General features: G+C 42.7%; 2 protein-coding genes and 1 pseudogene across 3 annotated transcripts in view; 1 reads left to right on the top strand and 2 right to left on the bottom strand.

The window, feature by feature from the left end:
* Window positions 1–10,492: 10,492 nt before the first annotated feature.
* Window positions 10,493–10,902, bottom strand: LOC138069562 (large ribosomal subunit protein eL27-like; annotated as a pseudogene).
* Window positions 10,903–20,980: 10,078 nt separating this feature from the next.
* Window positions 20,981–27,549, top strand: part of STK38 (serine/threonine kinase 38) — a 44,474-nt gene continuing 37,905 nt past the window's right edge. Inside the window, exons 1-2 of one of the 2 annotated variants that reach the window (XM_068994117.1) lie at window positions 20,981–21,251; window positions 27,201–27,333. In XM_068994117.1, coding sequence (XP_068850218.1) covers window positions 27,203–27,333 — 131 coding nt within the window. In that variant the 5' untranslated portion in view covers window positions 20,981–21,251; window positions 27,201–27,202. Of the gene's footprint in view, window positions 21,252–27,197; window positions 27,334–27,549 lie in introns of both variants that reach the window. The other variant, XM_068994118.1, reaches the window with a different exon arrangement.
* LOC138069584 (small ribosomal subunit protein uS8-like) lies at window positions 25,722–26,136 on the bottom strand. Its single transcript, XM_068960924.1, has one exon. The coding sequence runs from the start codon at window positions 26,131–26,133 to the stop codon at window positions 25,741–25,743; it is 393 nt and encodes a 130-aa protein (XP_068817025.1). The 5' UTR covers window positions 26,134–26,136; the 3' UTR covers window positions 25,722–25,740.

The following is a 27,549-nucleotide window of genomic DNA, read 5'->3' as shown; positions in this document are numbered from 1 at the left end:
CGTGTCTTGTCACTACAGGAGTCCCTGGAAATTAGATACAACTCAGGGGAATAGCCACTGGTATAGAATGACCCTCGCATCTAATTGTAATCTGTGATAATTGCTACTCTGGCAAAGCACAGGAAGCCCTGCAGACTGGTCTAGGGGGACAGGGAAAGACGCCCTGAGCTGAGACCTGAAGGGTGAGTTAGAGTTAGTTGTTTGTGAAGGTAGAAAGGCAATACAGTCCCTGGACTGGCAATTACCCAGTGAGCCACCCAGAACCACTTATGAAAGAGTGTCACGAGGAAAATCGTAAGGGAAGGAGGATCATGGAAGACTGAAGTCAATAGTGGCAAGTGCTTCAGAGAGGTCAAAGCAACACAAGGACTGTTGGATCAAATACAGGAGACTTTGTGTTGCCTTTGTCAAGAGTAGTTTCAGCAGATTGAGGGAAGAAAGAAAAATTGCGGGAGGCTGAGATGTAGGAGGTGTATAAATAAAGATGGTAGAAGCAGATTTTCATGAAACTTGGCTGTGAAGAGAATGGTAAAAGGGCGGTAGTGGGAGCTAGATAGGAGGTCAAAGGAGAGGCTTTCAGGTTGGGGAACTTTAATAGACATTGATAGGAAGCCCAAGTCGAGAGAGCAGGTAAAGGAGAGAGGATGGAGACGGGGGCTGGCCTTCAATAGCAAATGGGAGGTAGGAAGTAACACAAGCCGAAGCCCATGTAGGAAACTGGCCTAAATAGGTGGAGAAAAGGCTGGACAAGTGCGTCTAGAGGCTAACTGGGGTGGGTCAGTGGGTGGGAAGGGTTAGTGAAATCAAAGAATTGGAGAAAGCAGATCTGAAACAGCCAGTACAATCGGTACGAATTCCAGACACACAAGCAAAGCCTTCTGTCTCTGTACCTGTATTTCTGTTTTGAGCTCTGATTCCTCTAGGTGGCAGAGGCTTCATCTCAGTCAATTCAAGAAGAGATGGCAGGGAGGGTTCAGGAGCCTGGAACTCAGAGAAGAGATAGGGGCTGTAAACATCCCTTTGGGGTTGATCAGAACACAGGGTTCATCTCTGGGGCCCCAGAAGTCATGGACATGCCTCAAGGAGAGCGAAGAGGACAAAGCTTGACACTTGGGGGAAAGACCCGGTAGAGGAAGAAAAATCAGCAAAGGAAACTGAGAAGGTAGGAAGAGAAGCAGGAGAATGTCATGTCATAGAACTAAGGGAAGTGAATACTTTAAGTGAAATAAGAGGTCAACCAGGACTAGGTTTATAAAATATTCGTCGGTATCATGTCTTCTTTGGGTTGGGACATGAAAGACAGAAGATATAATCATAGTGTATATATGTGTGTGTTAGTTGCTCAGTCGTGTCCGACTCTTTGCAACCCCATGGACTGTAGCCCACCAGGCCCCTCTGTCCATGGGATTCTTCAGGCAAGAACACTGGAGTGGGTTGCCATTTCCTTCTCCAAAAGGAACTATAGAAAGAAAGAAAGTGAAGTCACTCAGTTGTGTCCGATTCTTTGCAACCCCATGGACTGTAGCCTACCAGGTTCCTTCATCCATGGAATTTTCCAGGCAGGAGTACTGGAGTGGGTTGCCATTTCCTTCTCCAATAATCATAGTACTTACTATTTATAGAGTACATAGTGCCTGATTTCGTCATTCAACTAACCAATCATATATTAACCGCTGTAGAGGAGTTTTATTCTTATGAGGGCAGAGCTAGGGACCACCCAGAGAAGTGCTGCTAGTGGTTACAGAGTCTCAGAGAAGGAGGCAGATGTCAAAAGCTCAGTGCTTAAAGAAAATGCTACACTAGTTTGTTTAGCTTCAGTAATGAACAGGTGGAGAGACAGCGAGAGAGAAAGCAGCTTATTCCAAAAAGTATGAAGATTAAACTTTGAGAGGAGTTCCTGGGCAGTCCAGGCTTCATCCTTCCACTGCAGTGGGGGTACAGTTTCAATCCCTGGTCTGGGAACTAGGATCCCATATGTGACACGGCATAGCCAAAGGGGGAAAAAAGAGATTAAGATCTGAGGGTCTTGAAGCAGTCTGAGATTCAATCTTAAGATTTAGGAGGTGAGGACTCTGTTCATCACCATGTCTTCTCACAAGACATTCAGGATCAGCAATTCCTGGCCAAGAAACAAAAGCAGAGTCGTCCCATTCGGCAGTGGATTTGGCTAAAAACTGAATTAGATAGAACTCCAAGAGGAGAGCAAGCTGGGTCTATAAGGAATCGCACAAGGAGATGAACACATTTATTCTGTATCAAATCACTTGTTTTCTACCATATCACTGAAAACATCAGTCTCGGGAAAGCTAGATGTGCTTTCTTGAGAAAATGATTTTTCTCTTAGTTGATTGACTCAGTAATAAATATATGAGAACTTCTGTCAATTAAAAAAAAAAAGATTTAGGAGGTGAAAACTGTGAGTTTCTGATTGGAACAAGTTCACCTCCAGGCAGGGCTTCCACAGGTGGTGCAGTGGTCAAGAATCTGCCCGCTGCTAATACAGGAGACTCAAGAGACGCGGGTACAACCCCTGGGTCAGGAAGATGCCCTGCAGTAGAAAATGGCTACCAACTCCAACATTCCTGCCTGGAAAATTCCATGGATTGAGGAGCCGGGCAGGCTACAGTCCATGGGGTCACAGAGAGTTGGACTCGACTGAACAGGGACTCAGGGACGTCCATAGGCACTGATGCCTGTTCTGATGTGCAGAAAGGGAAGCACCCTGAGAGAATCTCCTTTCCGTAACAGAGTGCAACTGAAAACAGGATGTTAGGGATTAAATCAGATTATCCATGGAGGAATGGAGTTCACTGTTAAAAAAGAAAGACCCCTTTCATTATTATTTCTTTTTTTTTTGCTTGATCATGCTGTGCAGTTTGTGGGATCTTAATTCCTCCACCAGGAATTGAACCTGGGCCTGAAATGAAAGTGCCCAGGCCTAACCACTGAACCTCCAGGGAATTCCCAAATGACCCATTTTAGATTAATTTATTTTGGTATATCTATCATTGAAAAATTATAAAATGAGGCAGTTCCACTTGTCCATATGTGGAAGGATTTTTAGATATCTTTTTCAGTGAAAAATACAAAGGTACAAAGCAGTGCGTTTGGTGTGCTCTGTTCAGAAAAGGATCTATATGGATATGTTTTGCATATACAAAGAAGCTGGAAAAAGCAAGAAACTGGAGACAAAGGTGGCCTGTGGGGAGGGGAGCTTGATGACCTGGGATCAAGGCAGAGAGTTTTCATTGTATATTTTTCTGAATGTTGTACCAAGTACTATTTATTTAGTAAGCAAATATATGTAAACATGTAAAAGATGCCTTTGGTGAATCATTTTGCAAGTTTCGTTTTTAATGCAACCAGCCACTCCCTAATTTGCTTTGGAAATGTTGACATTTGTGTATTGGATTTTCTTAAATACCAGAGTCTGCAAGCCACACCCTGAATGCCCTAAATTTGAGGTCACCAACAAAACCAGCCATGCAAGTGTGATTTTCCAAAAGGCCAAACAGCATCAAGCAGCAGGGGGCTTAAAGCATTCCCAGCCTCTGAGAAAGTCAGAGAGAAGGGCCCTTGGAGAGAATTGGTACAATGCTCGTTTTTCTAAAGAGGCTGAAGGGGAAGAGTCTTGCCTAATAAAGAGAAGCCATTTTGTGACTTTATAAATATGGGAGAAAAAACCATCTCTCTGTCCATATCTGAGTGAAGAACTCAAAAAGGATACACAGAACACTAATAGCAGCAGCTAACTATGTGGAGAGGGAAGGTGAGAAATGGGAGGGTAGGAGACAGAGCTGGAATGAGATTTTTCACTTTGAACCTTTCATAATCCTTGAACTAGTTTTTGAACAACACAAATCTTGTTAAAAGCTGTATAAGGACATCCCGTGTGGTCTAGTGGTTAGGGCTCCACAGTCCCACTGAGGTGTCATAGGTTCCATCCCTGGTCAGGGAAATAATATCCTGCATGCTGCATAGCATGGCCAAAACTAATTTAAAAATTTTTTAATTAAAAATATAAAAGCTTTGTAAAGAGAGATGGGGGCTTTCCTGGTGGTTCAGATGGTAAAGAATCTTCCTGCAATGCAGAAGACCCAGGTTTGATCCCTAGGTCAGGAAGACCCCCTGGAGGAGGAAATGGCAACTCACTCCAGTATTCTTGCCAGGAGAATCCCATGGACAGAGGAACCTGGTGGACTACAGTCCACGGGGTCGCAAAAAGTTGGATTAGACTGAACAACTAACACTTTCAAAGACAGATGGACCATGATATCTCTATGACTTACAATTCAGTTTTCAAAGAAGACATCCTGAGGCAATGGGCTCAGAGGTAAATGAAGAATCTGGTGTTGAAATCACATGTCAGATCCTGCTGCTTCAAATGCCCGTGGCAGTAGGATTTATTTTGCCATGTTGAGATTTGTTTGAAATAACATGGGCCATCAGCTTAGCTTAGATCTTGTTTTTGATTATAGACAGATTTGTCAAAACCATGCAGTAGCAGCTCCTTACTAGTCTGGATTCACTCTCATGGAGATACACCGCAGAGCAGGACAAAGATCAATAAACAGGAAGTCAGGAAAGCTGGACCTAACCGAACTTGGCAGTTTAATTCCCCTATGACTTCAGGCAACTCTCCTTAGGCCAGTTTTCACATCTGTAACATGGAAGGATTAGATGAAATGATCTCTAACTCTGATAACACTGAAGTCTGAAATAGATCTTAGCAATTTAGAACAAAGGGGGAATTTATGAGAACTTTGTTCCTTTGACTTGAAGCTACAAGAATGAGCAAATGATCCTCTTGGCCCTTTTCTCCTACACACCCCCCACCCCCCACCATGATCACTAGTTAGATCTGTGTTCTTCACTATTCAATAAACATTTCTTATGGAGAATCACAGTGATATTTAAGGACCTAAGAAGTCCTGCAATAAAGAAACTCATATAGGGAATTCCCTGGTGGTCCAGTGGTTAGGGGGACTTCCCAGGTGGCGCTAGTGGTAAAGAACCCACCTGCCAGTGCAGGAGGCATAAGAGACGCAGGTTCGATCCCTGGGTTGGGAAGATCCCCTGGAGGAGGGCATAGCAACCCACTCCAGTACTCTTGCCTGGAGAATCCCACTGGACAGAGGAGCTGGGTGGTCTACAGTTCATAGCGTTGCGTAGAGTTGGACGTGACTGAAACGACTTAGCACGCATGCCCATCAGTGGGTAGGACCTGGTGCTTTCACTGCTGTGGCACAGGTTCAATCCCTGGTTGGGCACCTGAAATCCCACAAGCTGTGTGGCGTGCCCCCACCCCCCACAAATAAATAAATAAAAGAAAAAGTGGAAAAAAGAAACTCACATAATTTTACTTAACCCAGCATTTTCCAAACTTACGTATATGAAACACTTTAGTGTGACCTATTACTTCTGTTTAGAACAACTGGGATTCACATGCCTCTATTTTTAGGGAATACATGAGATCAGCTATCATCTGGCAGTTAGGACAGTTCTGAGGCTTCTGCAAACATGGGAAGATTGAACACATTCCTAAGGGAGCCTGAGAGTCTTGTGATTCACAGAGCTCTCCACCCCACCAACTGAAAGAAAATCTTTCAACAATGGGAGCCTCAGAAACTCACTCATTTTATAGGAAGGTTCCCATCTAAGTACAAAGAGATCAGTGGACATCTTTTCCTATCCACTTCTGACTTTCAGATTTATTTTTTCTTTGGGGAACTTGCTTCTGTCACCCTTTTTGTTCAGATATTATAGTTCTCTTTCTCTCCTTGCTGCAAAAGGTTTAATTCTCTCCCTCCGAATGTTTTCACTCTCAAAACAGACAGGTAGGAAAAGTGTACACACTGTGCCACACTTCACATCCTACATTTGTTTTTGAGATTTTTTGCCCTCAATTCCCAAAGAAACACTGACTCATAATCACACACACACACACACACACACACACACAGAGTCATTTGGAAAAAATTAATTTAAAATCTGTTTTTCTTAAGACTTCTCAATTATTTTTGCCCCATCACTAAGCATTCAGTTTAAAGACAATAAAAACTCTAGGCAGGCAAAATCATGTCCAAAGCTAGCATTGTACAGTGTATTGATGGCATATCTAGAAGTCTGAAACCAAGAAGCAATATGAAGTTACTTTTGCATTTAGTGGTTTGTTTTTTTTGTTTTTTTGTTTTTTTAGGTTTCAGGTTTGTACCCTAAGCATTAAGGTAAAAATGACCAGGTGGCTGTTCAGGCTTCCCTGAAGAACTGCAGCTGCAAGTAAATTCTTTTCTGACTAGCCTTTATTACTGGCAGTTACCACATAGTATATGCTGTCCCCTGCGCTCTCCTGGGACAGTGGGAAAGACATGGAAATGAGAAGGCAGCTGGATGGGGGTGGAGGAGATACCCACTAACTCTCGCACTCTGTCTACCTTAGCACCAGTTCTTTGATGGGTTGTCATTTATTTATTTGGCTGCGTTGGGTCTCAGTTGCGGCACGTCAGATCTTTGTTGTACCATGTGGCTTGGTAATCGGGTGCATGGGGTTTGTAGCTCGTGGACTCTTAGTTCCCTGACCAAGAATCACACCCACATCCTCTGCATTGCAAGGAGGATTCTTTTTTTGTAATATGCATATAATTCTAATAACTATTTCCCGCTGTGCTGGGCCTTCGTTGCTGGCTAGTTGCGGTGAGCAGGGCCTACTCTCTAGCTGCGGTGCGTGGGCTCCTCATTGCAGCGGCTTCCCCTGATGCCGGGCACAGGCTCTAGGTGCTCGGGCTTCAGAAGCTGCAATGTGTGGGCTCAGCAGCTGTGGCTCTCGGGCTCTAGAGCACAGTCTCAGTAGCTGTGGCGCACAGGCTTAGCTGTCCCGCAGCATGTGGGATCTCCCTGGGTCAGGGATCGAACTTGTGTCTCCTGCCCTGGCAGGAGGATTCTTTACCACTGAGCCATGAGGGAAGCCCAGCAAGGTGGATTTTTAACCACCGGACCACCAGGAACGTCTCTTTGGTGGGTTGTCTTAATTCACCTGGGACATATTTACTGAAAGATGTGGTTGAATTTTAAAGAGAAGGCCATGAAATTAACTGGGAGGGAAGTACCAAAAAGAAAAAAAGTAAACATGATGGGAAAGAGATTACTTAGGATAATGGAGGGTGTGGTGGTTAATTTTATGTGTCAACTTGGTTAGTTTATGGTGTCTTGTTTGGTCAAACATTCCAGATATTGCTGTGAAGGTATATTTTAGAATCATTAACATGTATAATCACTTGACTGTTAAATTAAGCAGACTACCCTTCATAATGTGTGTGGGCCTCATCCATTCAGTTGAAAGCCTTATGAGCAAAGGCTCAGCTTTGCCAAGGGAGAAGGAATTTTGCCTCAAGATGATAGAAATCCTGCCTGAGTTTCCAGCTTACTTGCCTACCCTGTGGATTTCAGACTTAAGACTGCAAACCCTTGCCTGAGTTTCCAGCCTGTTATACAGATTTAGAATTTGCTGGCTCTCCCCAACATGGAGAAGGCAGTGGCACCCCACTCCAGTACTCTTGCGTGGAGAATCTCATGGACAGAGGAGCCTGGTAGGCTGCAGTCCATGGGGTCGCGAAGAGTCGGGCATGACTGAGCAACTTCACTTTCACTTTTCACTTTCATGCCTTGGAGAAGGAACTGGCAACCCACTCCAGTGCTCTTGCCTGGAGAATCCCAGGGACGGGGGAGCCTGGGCTGCCGTCTATGGGGTCGCACAGAGTTGGACACAACTGAAGTGATTTAGCAGCAGCAGCAGCCCCAACTCTGATATTTAAAAAATATCTGTTTCTCTCTCTACTCTATTGCCTGTTTCTCTGGAGAACACTGGCTAACACAGAGAACTCTAGGAAAGATGATCCTACAGGAAAAAAAAGAGCTGTTTGATCATAATCTGATAAAAGCTATCCAGTTTGACAGAGAACTTGCAGATAAATCAGTGACAGATATCTTAAAACAAAACTATGCAAGGGAAAAGATTGAAGCAACTGTTAACTGCAAGGAAAACAAAAAAATGGCTTAAGAAGATAGGGTAATGGGACTTCCCTGGTGGTCCAGTGGTTAAGACAGCATTCCCAATGCCAGGGGCCTGGGTTCGATCCCTGGTCAGGGAACTAGATCCCACATGCTCCAACTAAGAGTTTGTATGCTGTAATTAAAAGATACTGCATGTCACAACTAAGGATCCTGCATGCTGCAACAGAGATCTAAGATCCTGAGTGCCTCAACTAAGACCCAGTGGAGCCAAATAAATAAATAAATATTTTTTTTAAAAAGACAGGGTAATTATAATGCCTCATTTGGTTCAGTTATAAACACTGAGTTAAAAATTTTTTATAATTAAAGTACAGTTGATTAACAATGTTGTGTTAGTTTCAGGTGTACAGCAAAGTGATTCAGCTTTACATATATATAAGAAATACACATCTATTCTTTTTCAGATTATTTTCCATTATAGATTATTACAAGATATTGAATATACTTGGCTGTGTTATACAGTAGCTCCGTGTTTTATCTATTTTTTCTATAGTAGTATGCGTCTGGTAATCTCAAGCTCCTAATTTATTCCTCTCCTTTCCTCTATGGTAACCATAAATTGGTTTTCTATGTCTGTGAGTCTGCTTCTGTTTTGTAAATAAGTTCATTTGTATCATTTTGTTAAACTCCACATATAAGCAATCAGTTCAGTTCAGTTCAGTTCTGTTCAGTTGCTCAGTCGTGTCCGATTCTTTGCAACCCCATGAATCGCAGCATGCCAGGCCTTCCTGTCCATCACCAACTCCCAGAGTTCACTCAAACTCACGTCCATAGAGTCGGTGATGCCATCTAGCCGTCTCATCCTCTGTCGTCCCCTTTTCCTCCTGCCCCCAATCCCTCCCAGCATCAGCAATATCACATGATATTTCTCTTTCTCTGATTTACTTCACTTAGTATGATAATCCCTCGATCTATCTGTGATTTGCAAATGGCATTATTTCTTTTCACGGCTCAGTAATATTCTGCTATCAGTGGACACTCAGGTTGCTTCCATGTCTTGGCTATTGTAAATAGTGCTGCTATGAAACTGGGGTTTTCAGAGCAAAAAGATATGCATATGTTTTTGCACTGGAGTTTCTGTTTTTTCCAGATATGTACCTAGGAGTGTGACTGCTGGATCATGTGGTAACTCTAGTTTTAGTTTTTTAAACGGACCTCCATACTGTTCTCCATAGTGGCTGCACCAATTTACATTCCCATCAACAGTGTAGGAGAGTTCCCTTTTCTCCACACCCTCTCCAGCATCTATTATTCATAGACTTTTAGAAGATGGCCATTCTGACTGGTGTGAGGTGATACCTTATTGTAGTTTTGATTTACATTTTTTTAATAATTAGCAAAGTTGGGCATCTTTTCACATGCTGTTGGCCATCTATATGTCTTCTTTGGGGAATAAAATATTGATTTAAGGAAAATGATGGTGGTGGAAGAAGTTATATGGAAGTTGGGTGCAACTAAGTAAAATCTTCATCTTTGCCGAGGAAGTTCAAAAATATCTAAAATTGAAATTATTTAAGAAAAAGCAATGTTATTTAGAAACAAGGTGATAAATAACAGAAGAAACAACTAAAAGCATTGAAAGCAGCTGCTTGCTGATTAACTCCAGTGGCAGTGGGTGGGGCAAGGAACTGCTATTTATCATTATAATATTGTAGATAATTTTGTGTTTTTCAAGTCCATACTGCTTCGATAAAAACAAAAACGAAATTAAAAGTTACACAAGTCCAATGTGAAAAATTTGGAAAGTATAGGAAAGTATAAGAAAGAGAGAAAGTAACTATGTACATATTTGAGGAATAGGATTATTAAATGAATTTGATATTAAGCTTTTAAATCTGAGGATTTAATTTGAGGATTTTAAACTATCATAAATTAGATATAAATGGGCAAACGCTATAACAAAAGTACGATACTAGAGACTTCCCTGCTGGTCCAGTGGCTAAGGCTTCCAATGCAGGGGGCTTGGGTTCAACCTTTGGTCAGGGGATTTAGACCCAAAGATCCCACAGGCCACAACGAAGATGGAAGACCCTACATGCAGCAACTAAGACTCAGCACGGCCAAAGAAAGAAATAAATATTTTTAAAACGAGTACAATACTGTATGTAAAATATTGCAGGTATAATTACATATAGTATAATCATATACAGTATGATCCCATATGTGTTTATGTGTGTATTAGAAAGTAATCTGTGCACCTGAAACTGATATACAGAAAAAGGAAAATTGCTAACCACTTGGCAGTTAATTTATTCTGCTGAAATTTGTGATTCCCAATACACTACTCAACATACAATAAACATTATTATCTGTGATGATAACTTTCAGCCAGTTGAGGCCATCTAGTTGCTTAAAAGGAGTTCATTGAAATAAATAAAATTAGGGGGAGGCGGTTATTTATAGGGGCTGAAACAAGACAGACCTAAAACTGCAGCTTTTGGGAGAACCATCTGTTCTTGCCAGTTTTGTGTCTCTGCTCAGACTTGAACTTGGCCTCTCGTTTGGGCTTGCATTTGAGAACAGATTCTCTGAAGACGTCCTTGTTGATTACAGCTTTGTCCAAGGGGTTATTCACAGAGTACTTTGTGGGCCTGAGTTGATTGGAATGATAAACTTTCACAGAAGACTTGATCTTTGACTTCTTGGCAGTTTTCTTCTTGCCTATGGCCCTTGTCACTTTGCAGGGATAGCAATCACTTCCAGCCACCAGAACATGGTTGTAGATTCTGTCCGAGGTGCCATCATCAATTTTCTTTATGATGACTGCTTTGCATTCGGAGTGGTGACCAGCCAGGACCAGGATCACATTCTGGGTATCATAAACTTGCCCATTTTGGGAGCAACCTCTCAGGGCTACAGCAGAATGCACAAAATATTAGAAGGAAAGAAAAGAAAAGGGAAGGAGGGAAGGAAGGAAGCACTCTGAAGGAATACCTACCAAAATGTTGCTTGGCAGTGACTGGGGCTGGGATTGACAGTAGGGTGGGCAAGTGAGGTGTTAGGACTCACAGTGTAAGGAAACACACTCGCAGGGGCAAGAGCATGCGAGTGCAGGGGCTGTACCTGAACTCGGGGGCCTTTCTCAGTGCTGCAGAGACATCCCTAGATGCCTCCCTTGCCTCTGTCTTTGCCCTGATGGGGACCAAGAGCTGCTGGATTGTGGGCACTTTCTCCTTTTTTTTCCACTCAGATATATGTTTAAATTCCTTATTACTCCAGGGTGTGTGGGCCAGTGGCATTAGAACCACCTGGGAACTTGTTTGTCATTCAAGATCTTAGCTCTGCCCCAGACTTTCTGAATCAGAAACTGCATTTTATTTTATTTTTTCCTTTCTGGCTATACCACGAAGCATGCTGAACTTCCATGACCAGCGAGAGAACCCGTGCCCCCTCCAGTGGAAGCCAGAAGTCTTAACCCGTGGACCACCAGGGAAGTCCAGAATCTGCATTTTAACAGAATCCCAGGGGATTTGTTTGCACGTTTAAGTCTGAGAAACACTGGGCTAGTAGGCACCACACACGGTTCCTGCCCTCAGCTGGAGGGAATATTCAGAGGCAGTTGATGTCATGGCCACCAGAGGGTCGGATACACACTGCCAGGGATAAGATGCCTATTCCCTGAGGAACTGTGGTCTTTGCCAAGAGGCTGAGCTTCAGCTGGTGATACAATCACAGGTCAGCTTGACGGGGGAAGAGCAGGTATTACCTCTGGGACAAAGAACAATTCAAAGCAATGTTTAAAGAGAAGGAAAAGGTTAATGGGTGTGAAACTGGGAAAAGGAGCAAGACAGAAAAAAAAAAAGGTGCTAATATTCGAACCAGGTAATTCAAGTCCCACGGAGATGAAGAATGACAATATACTATAAGGTTGTTTATCCAAGAGTTTTTTAGAGAAAACTGTTATAAAACAGAAACTTGGATTTGGTGAATTATATCAAAATTATAAAAAGGCAGAGATAATATAGAATAGAAAATACAAAGGGAATGAATCTGTTCAGTGTTCCCATTAACCAGAAGTCAATTAGTAAGGGTCCTGCTATATGTCTTTCTCCATTTGATGGTTTAGTCCTAAGGCCTGTTCGACTCTTGCAATCCCACGGACTGTAGCCTACCAGGCTCCTCTGTCCAGGGGATTCTCCAGGCAAGAATACTGGAGTGGGTTGCCATTTCCTTCTCCAGGGGACCTTCTTGAAGCAGAAATCAAATCTAGGTCTCCTGCATTGTAGGCAGTTTCTTTACTGACTGAGATATGAGGGAAGTCTGTTTCTCCATTTAGATTAGTAAAAGAGATTAAAAGAGAACAGCAAAGAAATATATACTGCCATGGCAAATATTATTGGCTGTGTGAGCCAATATTCATTCCTCACTAACCTCTTTCCTCTTTGCCTGCCTCTCTAGAAGATCATAAAGAGCTGAGATTGCTTTCCCAGGAAGGATGACCATGTGATGTAATTCTGGCCAATGAGACCTCTGTGAATGTCTCTAGAAATTACATGGATCCATCACCACTCTTACCAGAATGGATTCAGAGTGATTGTTCCAGGGCCTGAAGTCGGGTTAAGGTGAGGTGAGCAAGACACTCACCTTGGCATAAGATTTATAAGGGTGGCAAAAAATCAGTAATCAAAGTAATATTTCAATGCAATATTTAAAAAAAAATACCAGTTAATGCAAAAAAGATTCATAATGAATGAAATAACATTTGAAATAAAGGCTGGATCTGAGAATACCAGAGTTTCAGGGTGAGGCAAATGAAGCTCAGTATTATGAGTAGGATCAGATTACCCTAATTCCCAAGTCACAGGTGAGGGCAGGGTCGGGGGTCGAGGGTGAGGGTCAAGGTGAATAAGTGATTGGTGGCACTTAGGCTTTGTGCCTACTCTCTAGCTGCAATGGAACCTAAAAAAAAAGAGGTTATATGTAATTTTCAGTTTTGAGAGGAAGAAGCGGGAAATACAGGAAAGGATTCAGGAGCTTGATGGTCAAAAAGAATGACGTGTCCACTACACTTACTGGAGTCGTGGTAAAGTGTCACCATTTGGGTCCATGCACGGCTAGATCACCAATCAGGTTTCTCAGGAGGCAGGTAAGGTGGTCTAGTATTCCCATCTCTTTAGTGTAGTCAATGAAGCAAAAGTAGATGTCTTTCTGGAATTCCCTTGCTTTTTCTACGATCCAGTGGATGTTGGCAATTTGATCTCTGGTTCCTCTGCCTTTTCTAAATCCAGCTTGTACATCTAGAAGCTCATATACTGTTGAAGCCTAGCTAGAAGTGTTGCAGGAAGGAGGACCCCTTCCAGGGCCCCAAATCGGGCTCTTGTCTAACACTCAGAAATGAATTGTCCAAGGAGACACATGTGCTGACAAAGCAAGAGATTTTATTGGGAAAGAGCACCCTGGCGGAGAGCAGCAGGATAAGGGAACCCTGGAGAACAGCTCTGCAGAACTGGCTTGCAGTCTTGGGTTTTATGGTGATGGGATTATTTTCTGGGTTGTCTTTAGCCAATCATTCTGACTCAGAGTCTTTCCTGGTGGTGCACGCCTTGTTCAGCCAAGATGGATGCCAGCGAGAAGGATTCCGGGAGGTGGTCGGACATGCGGTGTCTCCTTTTGACCTTTCCTGAACTCTTCCAGTTGGTGGTGGCTTTTCAGTTCTGTGTTCCTTACCAGGACCTCCTGTCAAAAACAACTCATGCAAATGGCTACTATGGTGCCTGGCCAGCGTGGGTGGTTTCAATCAGTGTGCTTGCCCTAACAACTCTCCCCTGAGAGACTTCATACTCAAGATACTTCTTGGGAATTGGGGCAGAGGTCTTTCTTCTGTAACTTATTCCTGCTGTGCATGGATATAGGCCTGCCTAGCAGAGCAGAAGTCTCTCTCCACCTGATTTAAGCCAAGGTATATTTTGCTTGAAACCAGCACTCACCCTTGTAATAATAGCAATTTAGTTAGAAACTGTTGGCTCCTCTCAGAGATGGAATAGACCGGGGCCAAACAGGAGACCTAGCAGGATGGTCATTACTGGTCCCCAGAAGCAGGAGGCAACATTTGGGGTGAGGGCTGCAGGGTTTGTGACTTTTTTTTTGAATGGTTGCTGGTGAGGCAACAGAGCTATGCTCCAAGAATCTTGTGTTTAGACTGAAGTTACCATCCTCCACCTGGGTCAGGGCTCCAGTTCTGTAGAAGAACTCAAAGACATTGTTATGCATATTTCTTTGAGTAGGAACCGGGACCATGTCTGGAGGCTGTACCAACCTTTGATTGTTTCTCCTCTGTTTCTGTATCCCCTCCCTTCCCTGATTTGCAATTGTTTAAATCCACCCTTTAGAACTCAGGCAAGGTCAAGGAGGCTGAATGAAGCCTATATCCTACAGACAAGAAATGGAGAACACAGAACAGATCTCTACTCCAGAGCCCCACAGAGTTCTTCTCAGTTTTAATTTAGGGAACTAGGCAACTATGATTATGATAACTTCCTGTCAAAATGGGGCATAGGACTGCCTCAGCTTAGAGAATAGACACTGAATTGGAAGTATTCCTGAGTTCCAAGTTCTAGATCTGAGTCTTGCATGATTAAAATCTCAATTCCTTGGTCTGCCATTTTGGTGTAACATGCCCAATTAGAAGTAGTTGGAGGAGTGATAACTGGAATTTTAATAGAAAAAATAAATCTCATTTCTTTTTAGAAGAATAGGCCTGAAACCCAGTCTGGATTTGGCACTTCAGGGAGACTTGTAGCCAGGTAGCCAGTTGCCTAGTTTTATAAAAAGTAAGGTTGCAGTTACTAGCTTCAGCAGACATTGTTTTGAGAATGGTGGCATCCAAGCCTGACATGACTCAGAAAACTCAAGTGTTTAGCAATACAAAATCTAATCTGAAAGTATGCCCATAGCATCACCTAGTTATTTCCCAGGATATCTGAACCATAGCTACTTTATTTTGACTTTTAATTGTAAAATTTTCCTTAATAGCCAAAGCAGATGTCACCATTAATGATGTCGGTGTTTCTCTAGGTATGAGAAGCTGCAAGAATTGAGACTCATAAAATCTTCTCCTAAAAAGATCTGACTATCTGAAGACCTGTTCTGCCAGTTTTTCCCAGAGCACAGAGTGCCTCATTTCTTATTTTCACCCTGAACTCCTTTCAGGGGAGTTGAAGGTCAGCTGTTGCAGTGGCCATGATTTAATCTTTGTGGATGTAGATGGCAAGTGTCAGTTTTCAGTTGGCAGAGCCCCTTTTCATTCATAAATTTGACCATGATTCTGAGGGGTGCATTTCATGACCATTTTATCCCATGGTGCTGAGAATGTCCATTCTCAGGTTTGGCAAAGATTTTGTTGACAGGCCAGTCAATGTGCTAGGCCATAAAACAGTATCCAAAATTCTCTGGAACACCTGTCTTACTAGCCTCTTGGTCCAGGAAAACATTCCCTCTTGTTGTTTCTTCCCATATCTAGAGTTACACTGTTACCATCATTGATCTCACATGGAACTACATATTATTTTATCAGAGGCCTCAGTCACACATTTGGCAGTGTAAGAAACAGCAATTTTGTAAAACAGATGAAATACAAATAATATAGCCAGCAGTATTAGTAAAGTCACAAGTAAGACTTGAGTTAAGAACTGCCATTAGATGTAGCCCAGTATATCCCAGGTCATCTGACTTAGTCTACTCTGTACGAATCTTTATCTTTCAGGGAAATTATATATTGGCACTGTCCATAAGGCACATAGCCCAGTTATCTGTTGTTAAAAAACAAAAATTCCACCAAGTAAATTTTAAGTTGTAATCGGCTTTGTTCAGTCTTCATGAATCAGGCAGTATCCCAGCTAGTAAAAGACCTTGTGCAGAATGGATGGTTTTAACAGGCAGGAGGAAGGTGGGCAAGGAAGCAATTAGCAAATGAAAGGAAAAGATTGTTTTAGGCCAGATCACCTTATGTGGGGAAAGGGTGAGGCTGAATCATGCAGATGCCATCTTCTTCCTTTGTAGGGGTTGTGGAGGGTGGGATAGAGAGGGTCCAAATGACAGATTACCTTGTTGGTGCTTATCAGAAAATTCCGGGATGAATGACTGAGACTACATTCCCCAGGGAAAGTAAAAACTGCAATTAGATAAGGTATTAAATCTAAGTTTGTTATAATCGGGTTCAGCATAAATGATGCCATTTTGGGCCTATGGTTTCCTTTTTAACACTACAAACTTATCCTTTGTAACCAAAAAGGACCTACTGTATAGTGCAGGGAACTCTGCTCAATATTCTATAATAATCTAAGTGGGAAAAGAATTTTTAAACGAATAGATATATTTATATGTATAAATGAATCACCTTGCTGTACAGCTGAAACTAACACAACATTGTAAATCAAATATAGTCCACTATAAAATAAAACACTGGGCTGGAAGAAGCACAAGCTGGAATCAAGATTGCCGGGAGAAATATCAATAACCTCAGATATGCAGATGACACCACCCTTATGGCAGAAAGTGAAGAGGAACTAAAAAGTCTCTTGATGAAATTGAAAGAGGAGAGTGAAAAAGTTGGCTTAAAGCTCAACATTCAGAAAACTAAGATCATGGCATCTGGTCCCATCACTTCATGGGGAATAGATGGGGAAACAGGGGAAACTGTGTCAGACTTTATTCTTTTGGGCTCCAAATCACTGCAGATGGTGACTGCAGCCATGAAATTAAAAGACACTTACTCCTTGGAAGAAAAGTTATGACCAACCTAGATAGCATATTCAAAAGCAGAGACATCACTTTGCCAACAAAGGTCCATCTAGTCAAGGCTATGGTTTTTCCAGTGGTCATGTATGGATGTGAGAGTTGGACTGTGAAGAAGGCTGAGCGCTGAAGAATTGATGCTTTTGAACTGTGGTGTTGGAGAAGACTCTTGAGAGTCCCTTGGACTGCAAGGAGATCCAACCAGTCCATTCTAAAGGAGATCAGTCCTGGGTGTTCTTTGGAAGGACTGATGCTAAAGCTGAAACTCCAGTACTTTGTCCACCTCATGCGAAGAGTTGACTCATTGGAAAAGACTGTGATGCTGGGAGGGATTGGGGGCAGGAGGAGAAGGGGACGACTGAGGATGAGATGGCTGGATGACATCACTGACTCGATGGACATGAGTTTGGGTGAACTCCAGGAGTTGGTGATGGACAGGGAGGCCTGGCGTGCTGCAATTCACGGGGTCACAAAGAGTTGGACACGACTGAGTGACTGACTGATAAAAGTTAAAAAGTAAATGTTAGAAAAAAATAAAAATAAAGGGCAAGACCTTGATCTTGAAAAGTAAAACAACAGCAGCTTAACCTTTGTGACTTGCCAAAGAGATGTGAAGATCAGAATGGCTGTTATCACACAGATAATAAGATGTGGAGAGGAGAATCCTCACGTACTATCGGTGAGAATGGAGATTGGTGCAACTACTATGATAAAAAATTAAAAATAGAACCACTATTTGATTCAGCTTCTACTCTTGAGTATTTATCCAAAGAAAACAAGAACACCAATTAGAAAAGATATATGCATTCCTATGTTCATTGCAGCATTAGTTGAAATAACCAGGTTACGGAGGCAACCTAAGTACCCAACAATAGATGAATGAATAAAGATGTAATATATATATATATATATACATATAATATTCATATATGAATAAAGATATAATACATATACATATAATATTCATATATGAATATTACTCAGCCATGAAAAAGAACAAAATTTTGCCATTTGTGACAACATGGATGGACCTAGAGGTCCATATTACGCTAAGTAAAGTTAGTCGGACGGAGAAAGACAAATGCCATATGATTTCACTTATATGTGGAATCTAAAATAAATGTAAATGAACAAACATAAAAAAGAAACAGTTATAGATACAGAGAACAAATTGGTGGTTGCTAGAGGGGAGGCGGGTAAGAATGGTGGGGGACACAGGTAAGGGAGATTAAAAGTACAAGCTTCTACTTACAAAATAAATGAGTCACAGGTCTGAAATGTACAGTGTGGAGAATATAGTCAATAACTATGTAATATCTTTGTATGGTGACACTAGTAAATAGACTTACATCATTTTGAAATGCGGGCTTCCCCCGTGGCTCAATGGTAAAGAACCCACCTGCAACGCAGGAGACGCAGGAGACACAGGTTTGATTCCTGGTTTGGGAAGATCTCCTGGAGGAGGGCATGGCAACTCACTCCAGGATTCTTGCCTGGAGAAGCCCATGGACAGAGGAGCCTGGCAGGGTCGCAAAGAGTCAGACATGGCTGAACACGCATGCACACACGCGTTTTGAGATGTATAGAAATATTGAGACAGTATGCTGTAGAACAGGAACTGAAGTTGTAGATAAATTATACATCAAAAACAAATAAATGAACTCAACTTATAGAAAGTGAAAGTGAAAGTGAAGTCGCTCAGTCGTGTCCGACTCTTTGCGACCCCATGGACACCAGGCTCCTCCATCCATGGGATTTTCTAGGCAAGAGTACTGGAGTGGGTTGCCCTTTCCTTCTCCAGAGAATCTTCCCAACCCAGGGATTGAACCCAGGTCTCCCGCATTGTAGACAGACACTTTATCGTCTGAGCCACCAGGGAAGTTCAACTTATAGAAGAGGGTATCAAATTTGTGATTACCAGATCGGGGAGGGGAAGCTGAATGAAGGTGGTCAAAAGGTACAAACTTCCAGATTTCAGTACTAGGAATGTAATGGACACTGTGATAAATATAATTAACACTGCTGTATACTATATATGAAAGTTTTCTTTTTAAAAAAAATTATCAAAAAAATGTATCTTATTTTGCAAGACAAGGGAGACTAACTTGACTTGGTCACTTCTTGCTTATGCCTCTGGAAATCATGGGCACAACTTAAACTCTTCACCAATATTTTTATGCTGCTGCTGCTAAGTTGCTTCAGTCGTGTCCGACTCTGTGCGACCCCATAGACGGCAGCCCACCAGGCTCCCCTTGTCCCTGGGATTCTCCAGGCAAGAACACTGGAGTGGGTTGCCATTTCCTTCTCCAATGCATGAAAGCGAAAAGCGAAAGTGAAGTCGCTCAGTCGTGTCTGACTTATAGTGACCCCATGGACTGTAGCCCACCAGGCTCCTCTGTCCATGGAATTCTCCAGGCAAGAGTACTGGAGTGGGGTGCCATTGCCTTAGGTAACCACTAACCAACTCCCTATCATTTAAGAAAAGTCTAATATTGTAACCAATCACTGTGAAGAATAAGCAGTCACTGCCTCCTCACTAAAGTTGTTATCCCTTAGTTGCTAAGTTGTGACTGACTCTTGTGATCCCACGGACTGTAGCCCTCCAGGCTCCTAGGACCATGGGATTTTCCAGGCAAGAATACTGAAGTGGGTTGCTGTTTCCTTCTCCAGGGGATCTTCCCGACCCAGGGATTGAACTGGAGTCTCCTGCATTGCAGGTGCATTCTTTACCAGTTGAGCCACAAGGGAAGCCCTAAAGTTTTGTTTCTTAACTTTGTATTTATATGAGATGATGGATGTTTACTAAGCTTATTGTCATAGTCATTTCGTGAGATAGGTCAAATTATTATTTTGGGCACCTTAAATTTATACAGTACTATATGTTAATTATACCTCAATAATTATGGAAGAAGAAAAAATAAGAGTTGTGAGGATCACCTGAGATTAAATTCTTGCATGTGGTTCATACACTGAAAAGTGCTATGCAAAAGTCTGGCATTGTATCTAAGTCGTTAAGTATAGGGAAGACTTTAACAAAAGGCACAGGGGAAGAAGGGCCTCTGGGCAGGGAGAATGAAAAGCAAAGTGGTTTTTGTGTGCTGAGACTAAAGGAAACTGGGCTTTGAAGTCTAGCAAGATGAAAGCAGTCAAGGAAAGCCTATGTTTTTAAGACTATTAAGGAAATAAAGCCTAGGACCCCAAGCTTGAAGGATTAAAACCAAGCCTTATGGTCTTACGCAGATACACAAGAGCCTGGGGGCACCGTAATACCACAAAACGGTAATGAATGACTCGCACACATGCTTCTTTCGCTGTCTAGATGGCCTCTGTTGAAGGCAGGCAGGGGCACTGTCATCTTTGTTTCCGGGAGCCTGATAATTTCTGCTCAAGGGCACTGCGCTCCATTCTCAAGGAACCAGTGGGCGTCCAAAAGTCTCGGGTCCTCGCTAACCCAAGGGATGGGACAGACTCCGCAGCTGGGTAGCCTTGAAAAGCAGGTTCTGTGCACACTGGGGTTCCCTCCCCGTATCCGGTATCAGATGTCCAAACCTATGAGCGCTCACCCCATCCAAGGCAGAGTATGCTAATCCTTACTTTAAGGTAGTGTAGATGGGGAGGGAAAGGCTGGGGGCGGGGGGCGGACCTATTTATGATGGAAATTGAGTTGGTAGGGGACCATGACTACACAGGTGAAAAGACTTCATGGAACTACACAGATGGGCGCGAGTACGCGCGCACACGCAAAAATGAGTGCAAGCCCGAGTGGTTAAATCTGAGGTTTGTCATCTAGTTAATTGCATCGGTCTAGTCCATTGTACTCCGCCGATATTAATTTCCTGGTTTTGATAATGCAGTGTAGTTATGTAAGATGTTGAGAGAAGCTGGGTGGGTGATGGGTAAAAGGGACTTTTTTGTACTAATTCTGTCACTTTGGGGGGAGTTTATAATTATTTCAAAATGGAAAACAAAAAAACAAAACGACCCTCCCCGCGAACCCAGCCCGGTCCCGCCCACCCCGAAAAGGACCCACCCCTCAGACTTCTCCGGCCGGAATGAGGCGGGGAGGGGCGGGGCGGGGCGGAGCGGGGCGGGGCGGGGAGCGCACGCGCAGACCCGGAACCCGCGCCGCGACTCCGGGAAGTCACGCTTGCGCAGTCCGTTGCCCTGGCAGCCGCGCCAGCCCGTCTCCGCCGTGGGGGAGTGGGCAGCCTCGGCCCCTGCGCTTGCCGTCTTTTCCGGCAGTTGGGGCTCTTCCTGTCGTCTTCACACCCGCAACCGCCCCGCGGCCCCTTACTGCAGAGTGCCTAACGCGTCCCCTCCCCTCCTCCGGTCGGCTGGCAGCTGCTGCGGGGCTTTCGCCTTTCCTCACTTCGAGACCGCTGGCCCGGCTGGCGTCTGCGGCTGCTCGCCGCCCCCAGCCCTGTCTCTCCCCTCAGCCCGGGGCTCCGGTGAGTGTCTTGCTGCCGTTGTCTTCCGTCCATCCCGGCCTTTTCCCTTCTCTCCTCTTTCCCTGACTCTTTTTTGGGGTTCTCCCTTTCCCGCCGGCGTCTTCTTTCCAGCCCTGCCCTTTCGGCCCCTCCTGTCAGCGCTTTTCCTCCCGGCTTCCAGAGGCTCCTGGCCGGTCCTCCACATGGTTTCCCAGGCTCCGCACCCCGTCCTTTCTCTGTCTTCGCGTGCTGTTGGGGCGGGGTGCCAGGCTCTCTTCTTTCCATGTCGCCTGCTTTGTCTCCTCGCTGCCACCGCTCAGTCCCCTCCAGGATGTCTGTCGGTCGTTACCAATTTTCACCTCCTTTTCTTCTCTTTTCTGGAGTCTTAAGAATCTGAGAGATGTTGTCTGAGGCAGTTGTCGAAAACCACCCCCCTCCCCGACCTTGGGGGGCGGCGGTACCTTTGGCGTCTCCTTCCCTATGGTTAATCTTAGGGTACCGGCCTTGGGATAATCCAGCCGAAAACCACAGGAAAATGTAGTGAAGCCTTTTTTAAAGAAGAGAGTGGAGAAGGAAAGTAAGGACTTGGGGCAGAGTCTGTGCAGAAAGACTTCAAGTGTGCAGAATGGCAGGTAGAGAGACCAGAGCTCCCACTAGACGAACAGACCCAAAGATAATCTTGTTCTTTTTGAAGTGTGCAGGGGAAGGCTGGAGTGGAGACCACTGCCTTTCTTCTCCCTTTCAGCGCACTTTGGCTCTGAGTTAGAATTAGCCAGGCATTGGATGTGGTTTCCCTAAGCGTAAAACGCCTCCACAACAACAGGCTCCAGTCTCCCCCCAGGCAAGAGGAGATGGCAGCTTCCTCTTAAGGGGATGAGGTCAACTCTATTCTGCTTGGTATAGAAAACCATTCCATGTTCTAACCCCACCCCGTCATACATACACATTTTCTGCTCCTTGTAATGGGCATTTGTTTTTCCTAGCAAATCTTTTATAAGATACTCAACTAAGTGCGTAGCATTGTACCCGATATGGGGAAGAATATTAAAAACATTGTAAGTCAGGGTGCTTGCCTTCCAGTGAGTTACAGTTCCAGGAGGAAAAAGTAGATATGTGACTGTTAAGGAATAGTCTCAGCTCCGGTGTTGAATTGTCCAAATGAAAAATAGTAGGTTGTCAGTCACAAAGAAAGAAAGAATTGGTGAGAAAAGGGGATATTTATGGAGTTCACAGGGTACTTTTGTAAAGTTAAGTCAGTTAACCGTGCATAACTCTAGATACAATGATAGTTTTCATTTGATCTCCTTTTAATCTTTGCCCCGACTTGTGAAGATCACATTCTGCTGTTACATTTCTTTTTTAACTTTTTAGAGTTTCTTGCTTACCTATCATTTCTTAATTCTGAGTTGGAGAATGAAACAAATAGGGCAAGGGCCTCCAGTGGCCTACAGGTCAGGACAAGAAGGCTTGAGTTGTCAAAGCTTGAGGGAAGGTTGTCTTATGTAAAGTACTTGGTTGACCCAGAAAACCTGTAAATTGCTATAGGGCAATAGTAACTTTTGATGAAAAGTTATTAGAATGATCAATTATGAATTTATGAGCAGAGGAAAAGGATGGGGGGGAGGGTTTGAAGAAAGGCCAAAGTGTTAAGTGTAACCTTAACCATTGCATTAGAGACTGAATGAAGGTTGAAAACCATTCTGTTAGAGCATTGTTGGCCTTTTATAGAAGTATCTTTGAGTGCACTTAATCTGTTGATCTTGTACAAAGTTTAGGAAGACATGCTAGCAACTTAAATGTGTCAAAATGTTTGTTCTCCAATTTTTATATACCCATTAATACAAATGTAATTTTGTTCTTTACCTTTGTTGAAAACTGAAAATCATTAATTTGCTCAATCTATGTTTACTAACTGCCTGTTATATGGAAGGCATTGTTTTCTTAGGCTTAAACACTCTCTAGTTGTGTTTTTATGTGGAAATAATTTCATTTGTTAAAATGTGTATATATATATATATATATATATATAGAGAGAGAGAGAGAGAGAGAGAGAGAGAGACAAGAACATTCATTCTCCGGAAATTTTCAGACAAGGGAGGAGTACTAAGCACTCTCTTGCTTCAGACTTGTTTTTAAATCTGGTTTTAAAATTTCCTCACCAAACTTAGAGAGCATGTGGTTTTCATTGTGGGTGGAGGGGGTACAGGCTGACAAATAAGGAACCACACCCAAGCTTCATAAACCAGACAGAGGTTTAAAAAGAATTCTGATATCCTAAAAACATTTGAGTTTGCTTTGATGTTAGCAGAAACTTCCCCATAAAAAATAATATTTTATAGTAAGATTGAGATGAGTTCAGTGTCTTGAATTTGTGATTACTGATCATTTTAGCACATCGTGAATGACTGAAGTAGAGCCTTGATTTTGAATCTCTTCTCTGAAAAAATTATTCTTTATGTGATTTTCCCCCCAGTATCTTTCTGTAAAATTGCTTAATGTTAAGTCTTTTTTCTTAGTAATAATATGTTTACACATTTCTTAAAAGGCTACATTTAATCTCCAAAACAATTTTAAAAGCTGCTAAGTATCAAGAGGAGAATCTTAAGAAAATTTTCGAAATTAAAAGATGCTTGCTCCTTGGAAGTAAAGCTATGACAAACCTAGACAGTGTATTAAAAAGCAGAGACATCACTTTGCCAACAAAGGCCTATATAGCAATGCTAGGGTTTTTCCAGTAGTCATGTACTGATGTGAGAGTTGGACCATAAGGAAGGCTGAATGCCAAAGAATTGATGCTTTTGAATTGTGGTGCTGGATGGAGGATACTCTTGAGAATCCCTTGGACTGCAAGGAGATCAAACCAGTCAACCCTGAATATTCATTGGAAGGACTGATGCTGAAGCTCCAATACTTTGGCTACCTTGTGTGAAGAGCCAAGTCATTGGAAAAGACCTCGATGCTGGGTAAGATTGAGGGCAGGCGGAGGAGGGGTCAACAGAAGATGAGATGGTTGGATGGCATCCTCGATTCAATGGACATGAGTTTGAGCAAACTCTGGGAGATGGTGAAGGCAGGCAAGCCTGGCGTGCTGCAGTCCATGGGGTCGCAAAGAGGCGGACACGACTGAGTGACTAAGCAACAACAAAGCTACTTAAACCTTGTTGGTATCAAGTTTTCAAATATGTAAAACTAGGAAGTTAGGGCCTCTTGTGTTTAAGATATCTTTCATCACCAAAGTTATGACTCAGGTTTTTTTCTTTTGTATTGTTTCCATCATAGGTCTTTGTTTTAACTTGTCAACTCAAATAGATAGCATACATCTGTCGAATACCATAAGCCATGTCACAGTACATTTATACCTATAGGTGAAGATTTTAGTCATAGATTTTAAATTATAGAAATTATAAATTTAGAAGTTCTTGGTAACTTAATGTGAATAGTACACACTCATTGAAGAAAATGTGGAAAAGCACAAACAAAATGATCTATTGTATTCTCACTGCCTAGAGTTCAGTTCAGTTCAGTCGGTCAATCATGTCCGACTCTTTGCGACCCCATGAATCGCAGCACGCCAGGCCTCCCTGTCCATTACCAACTCCCAGAGTTCACCGAAACTCATGTCCATCGAGTCAGAGATGCCATCCAGCCATCTCATCCTCAGTCGTCCCCTTCTCCTCCTGCCCCCAATCCCTCCCAGCATCAGAGTCTTTTCCAATGAGTCAACTCTTCACATGAGGTGGCCAAAGTACTGGAGTTTCAGCTTTTTTGGTCCTTCCAAAGAAATCCCAGGGCTGATTTCCTTCAGAATGGACTGGTTGGATCTCCTTGCAGTCCAAGGGACTCTCAAGAGTCTTCTCCAACACCACAGTTCAAAAGCATCAATTCTTCGGTGCTCAGCCTTCTTCACAGTCCAACTCTCACATCCATACATGACTACTGGAAAAACCATAGCCTTGACTAGATGAACCTTGGTTGGCAAAGAAATGTCTCTGCTTTTGAATATGCTATCTAGGTTGGTCATAACTTTTCTTCCAAGGAGTAAGCGTCGTTTAATTTCATGGCTGCAGTCACCATCTGCAGTGATTTTGGAGCCCCCCAAAATAAAGTCTGACACTGTTTCCACTGTTTCTCCATCTGTTTCCCATGGAGTGATGGGACCGGATGCCATGATCTTCGTTTTCTGAATATTGAGCTTTAAGCCAACTTTTCCACTCTCCTCTTTTACTTTCATCAAGAGGCTTTTTAGTTCCTCTTCACTTTCTGCCATAAGAGTGGTGTCATCTGCATATCTGAGGTTATTGATATTTCTCCTGGCCATCTTGATTCCAGCTTGTGCTTCTTCCAGCCCAGCGTTTCTCATGATGTACTCTGCATAGAAGTTAAATAAGCAGGGTGACAATATACAGCCTTGACGTACTCCTTTTCCTATTTAGAACCAGTCTGCTGTTCCATGTCCATTTCTTTTTTTTTTTTTCTTCTCTGAGGCATTTTATTTGTATGTATTACATCCCTAGAAAAAGAATCCAAGGATTTTCCCTCCTGTATGTTTTCGTCTTGCTTCTTCATGGTCCATGATGCCAGCTGAGGTTGTCAGTACAATGAAACCAAACTGACGGGATGGGAGCAGGTTATTCTGCCATTTTTCTAGATCTTTGAGTTGTACATCAAATCTGGGGCTGATCACTCCACACTTATTTAGCCTGCCTGTGAGGTTCACAACAATTTTCCCAGCCCTGTGATCATCAATGATTTCAAATTCGCCAATGAAACCATGCTTCATCATCACTGTTAGAAACCTGACGATGACTTTGGAGCACAGCCTAATAAGGACCTGGCGTTTGCCTCTCTTCTCGGCATTATTGATACTCTTGAGAGCATCAGCCGGGACATTCATGCGCACCATTATGGCGGCACGGAAAGATGGCGGAAAGCCCATGTCCATTTCTAACTGTGGATTTAAACCACTAATAATATTTTTCCCCACTGGTAACATTTTGATATATGTTTCTAATAATTCTGTACATATACAGTAAACACATAAAAGTGAAATGGTATATGTTCTGTTTTTTTTATTTATTTTTTTTATATGTTCTGTTTTATAACCTATTGTTTTCAATTAGATTGGAAATATTTTTCCTGAAAAATGTTTTTTGTTTGTTTTATTCTTTAAAGGCTTGCCTGACAAACATTTAAACATATTTTAATTCTCTGCATGTTATTTCATTGTAGGACTTTTCCTTGATTAAATCAGTTCTGTTCTTGGTTATTCAAGTTACTTGTAGTTTTTCTTTGTCATTACAATGTTGCATTGAATCCCCTTGTGTGTGAATGCTTGTGGGTCTTTGATTCTTTCAAGGTAGATTTCTAGATGGCAAAGAGTGGTACTGTCTGTGTTACATGTTCTTAATATATGTGTCTGGTATTGTGGTCTTGTTCCCTTCTTTCTGAAAAATGCAACGCTCTTCCTTAAGGATATATTCATGTTGCTTTTGCTATATGGTAATTTCTTTGTATGTCTCCACAACATTTTACTTGTTGATTTGCTTACTGAATTGCTTCCAGTTTCTCCTAACACAGTTGATGGCGTAAGGACCATCTTCTGTAGCGCACATCTTGTTCATGTTCCCTTAAGAGCCTGTGTGGAGTGGGGAATTCCCTGGCACTCTGGTGGTTTTGACTCTGTGCTTCCACTGCAGGGGGCACGGGTTCCATCAGCATAAGAAAAATAAAAAAGGAACATGTGTGATAGTTTCTCTAGGCCTTATACCTAGGCATGGTATTTCTGTGTCAAAAAACTTTAATGTATACTTGTTTTCACCAAGTATTCTGTTTGTCTGGGTTTTGTTTCATACTGTTTGTATTCCAGGAAACTTAGATCAGTTTACATTCCTACCAGTAGGGTAAGAGAGTGCAGAACTGGTGGATTCTATCTCCAAAACTAATACCTCTTTTTTTCGTTGTTTCTAGCAGCCATGGCAATGACAGGTTCAACACCTTGCTCGTCCATGAGTAGTCACACAAAGGAAAGGGTGACAATGACCAAAGTGACACTGGAGAATTTTTATAGCAACCTTATTGCTCAACATGAAGAACGAGAAATGAGGTAAAGAATTTTGAGAAAATCGAGTCATGGTTTTGGGTTCCTTCTCTTTATCATGAATCACATTTGTAATATGATTGAAAGGAGACAAGTAGCAGCAACCTTGTTCTAACCAGTTCCATTACGATGGAGTAACAGTGTCGTTGATTTCCAGGGTCCTTGCTATTAACCCACTTATTTCTGTTTCTGTTTACTGGTCAAGAACATAAAATTCCATGG

Source organism: Capricornis sumatraensis, chromosome 22 (assembly GCF_032405125.1).
Source record: "Capricornis sumatraensis isolate serow.1 chromosome 22, serow.2, whole genome shotgun sequence".
Classification (NCBI taxonomy): Eukaryota; Metazoa; Chordata; class Mammalia; order Artiodactyla; family Bovidae; genus Capricornis; species Capricornis sumatraensis.
The sequence above is the reverse complement of the archived record's forward strand: the minus strand, read 5'-3'. Positions and strand labels throughout refer to the sequence as shown.

Excerpts from the sequence above, each read along its gene's own strand:
- LOC138069584 (XM_068960924.1), bottom strand. The coding sequence starts at position 26,133 with ATGGTGCGCATGAATGTCCCGGCTGATGCTCTCAAGAGTATCAATAAT.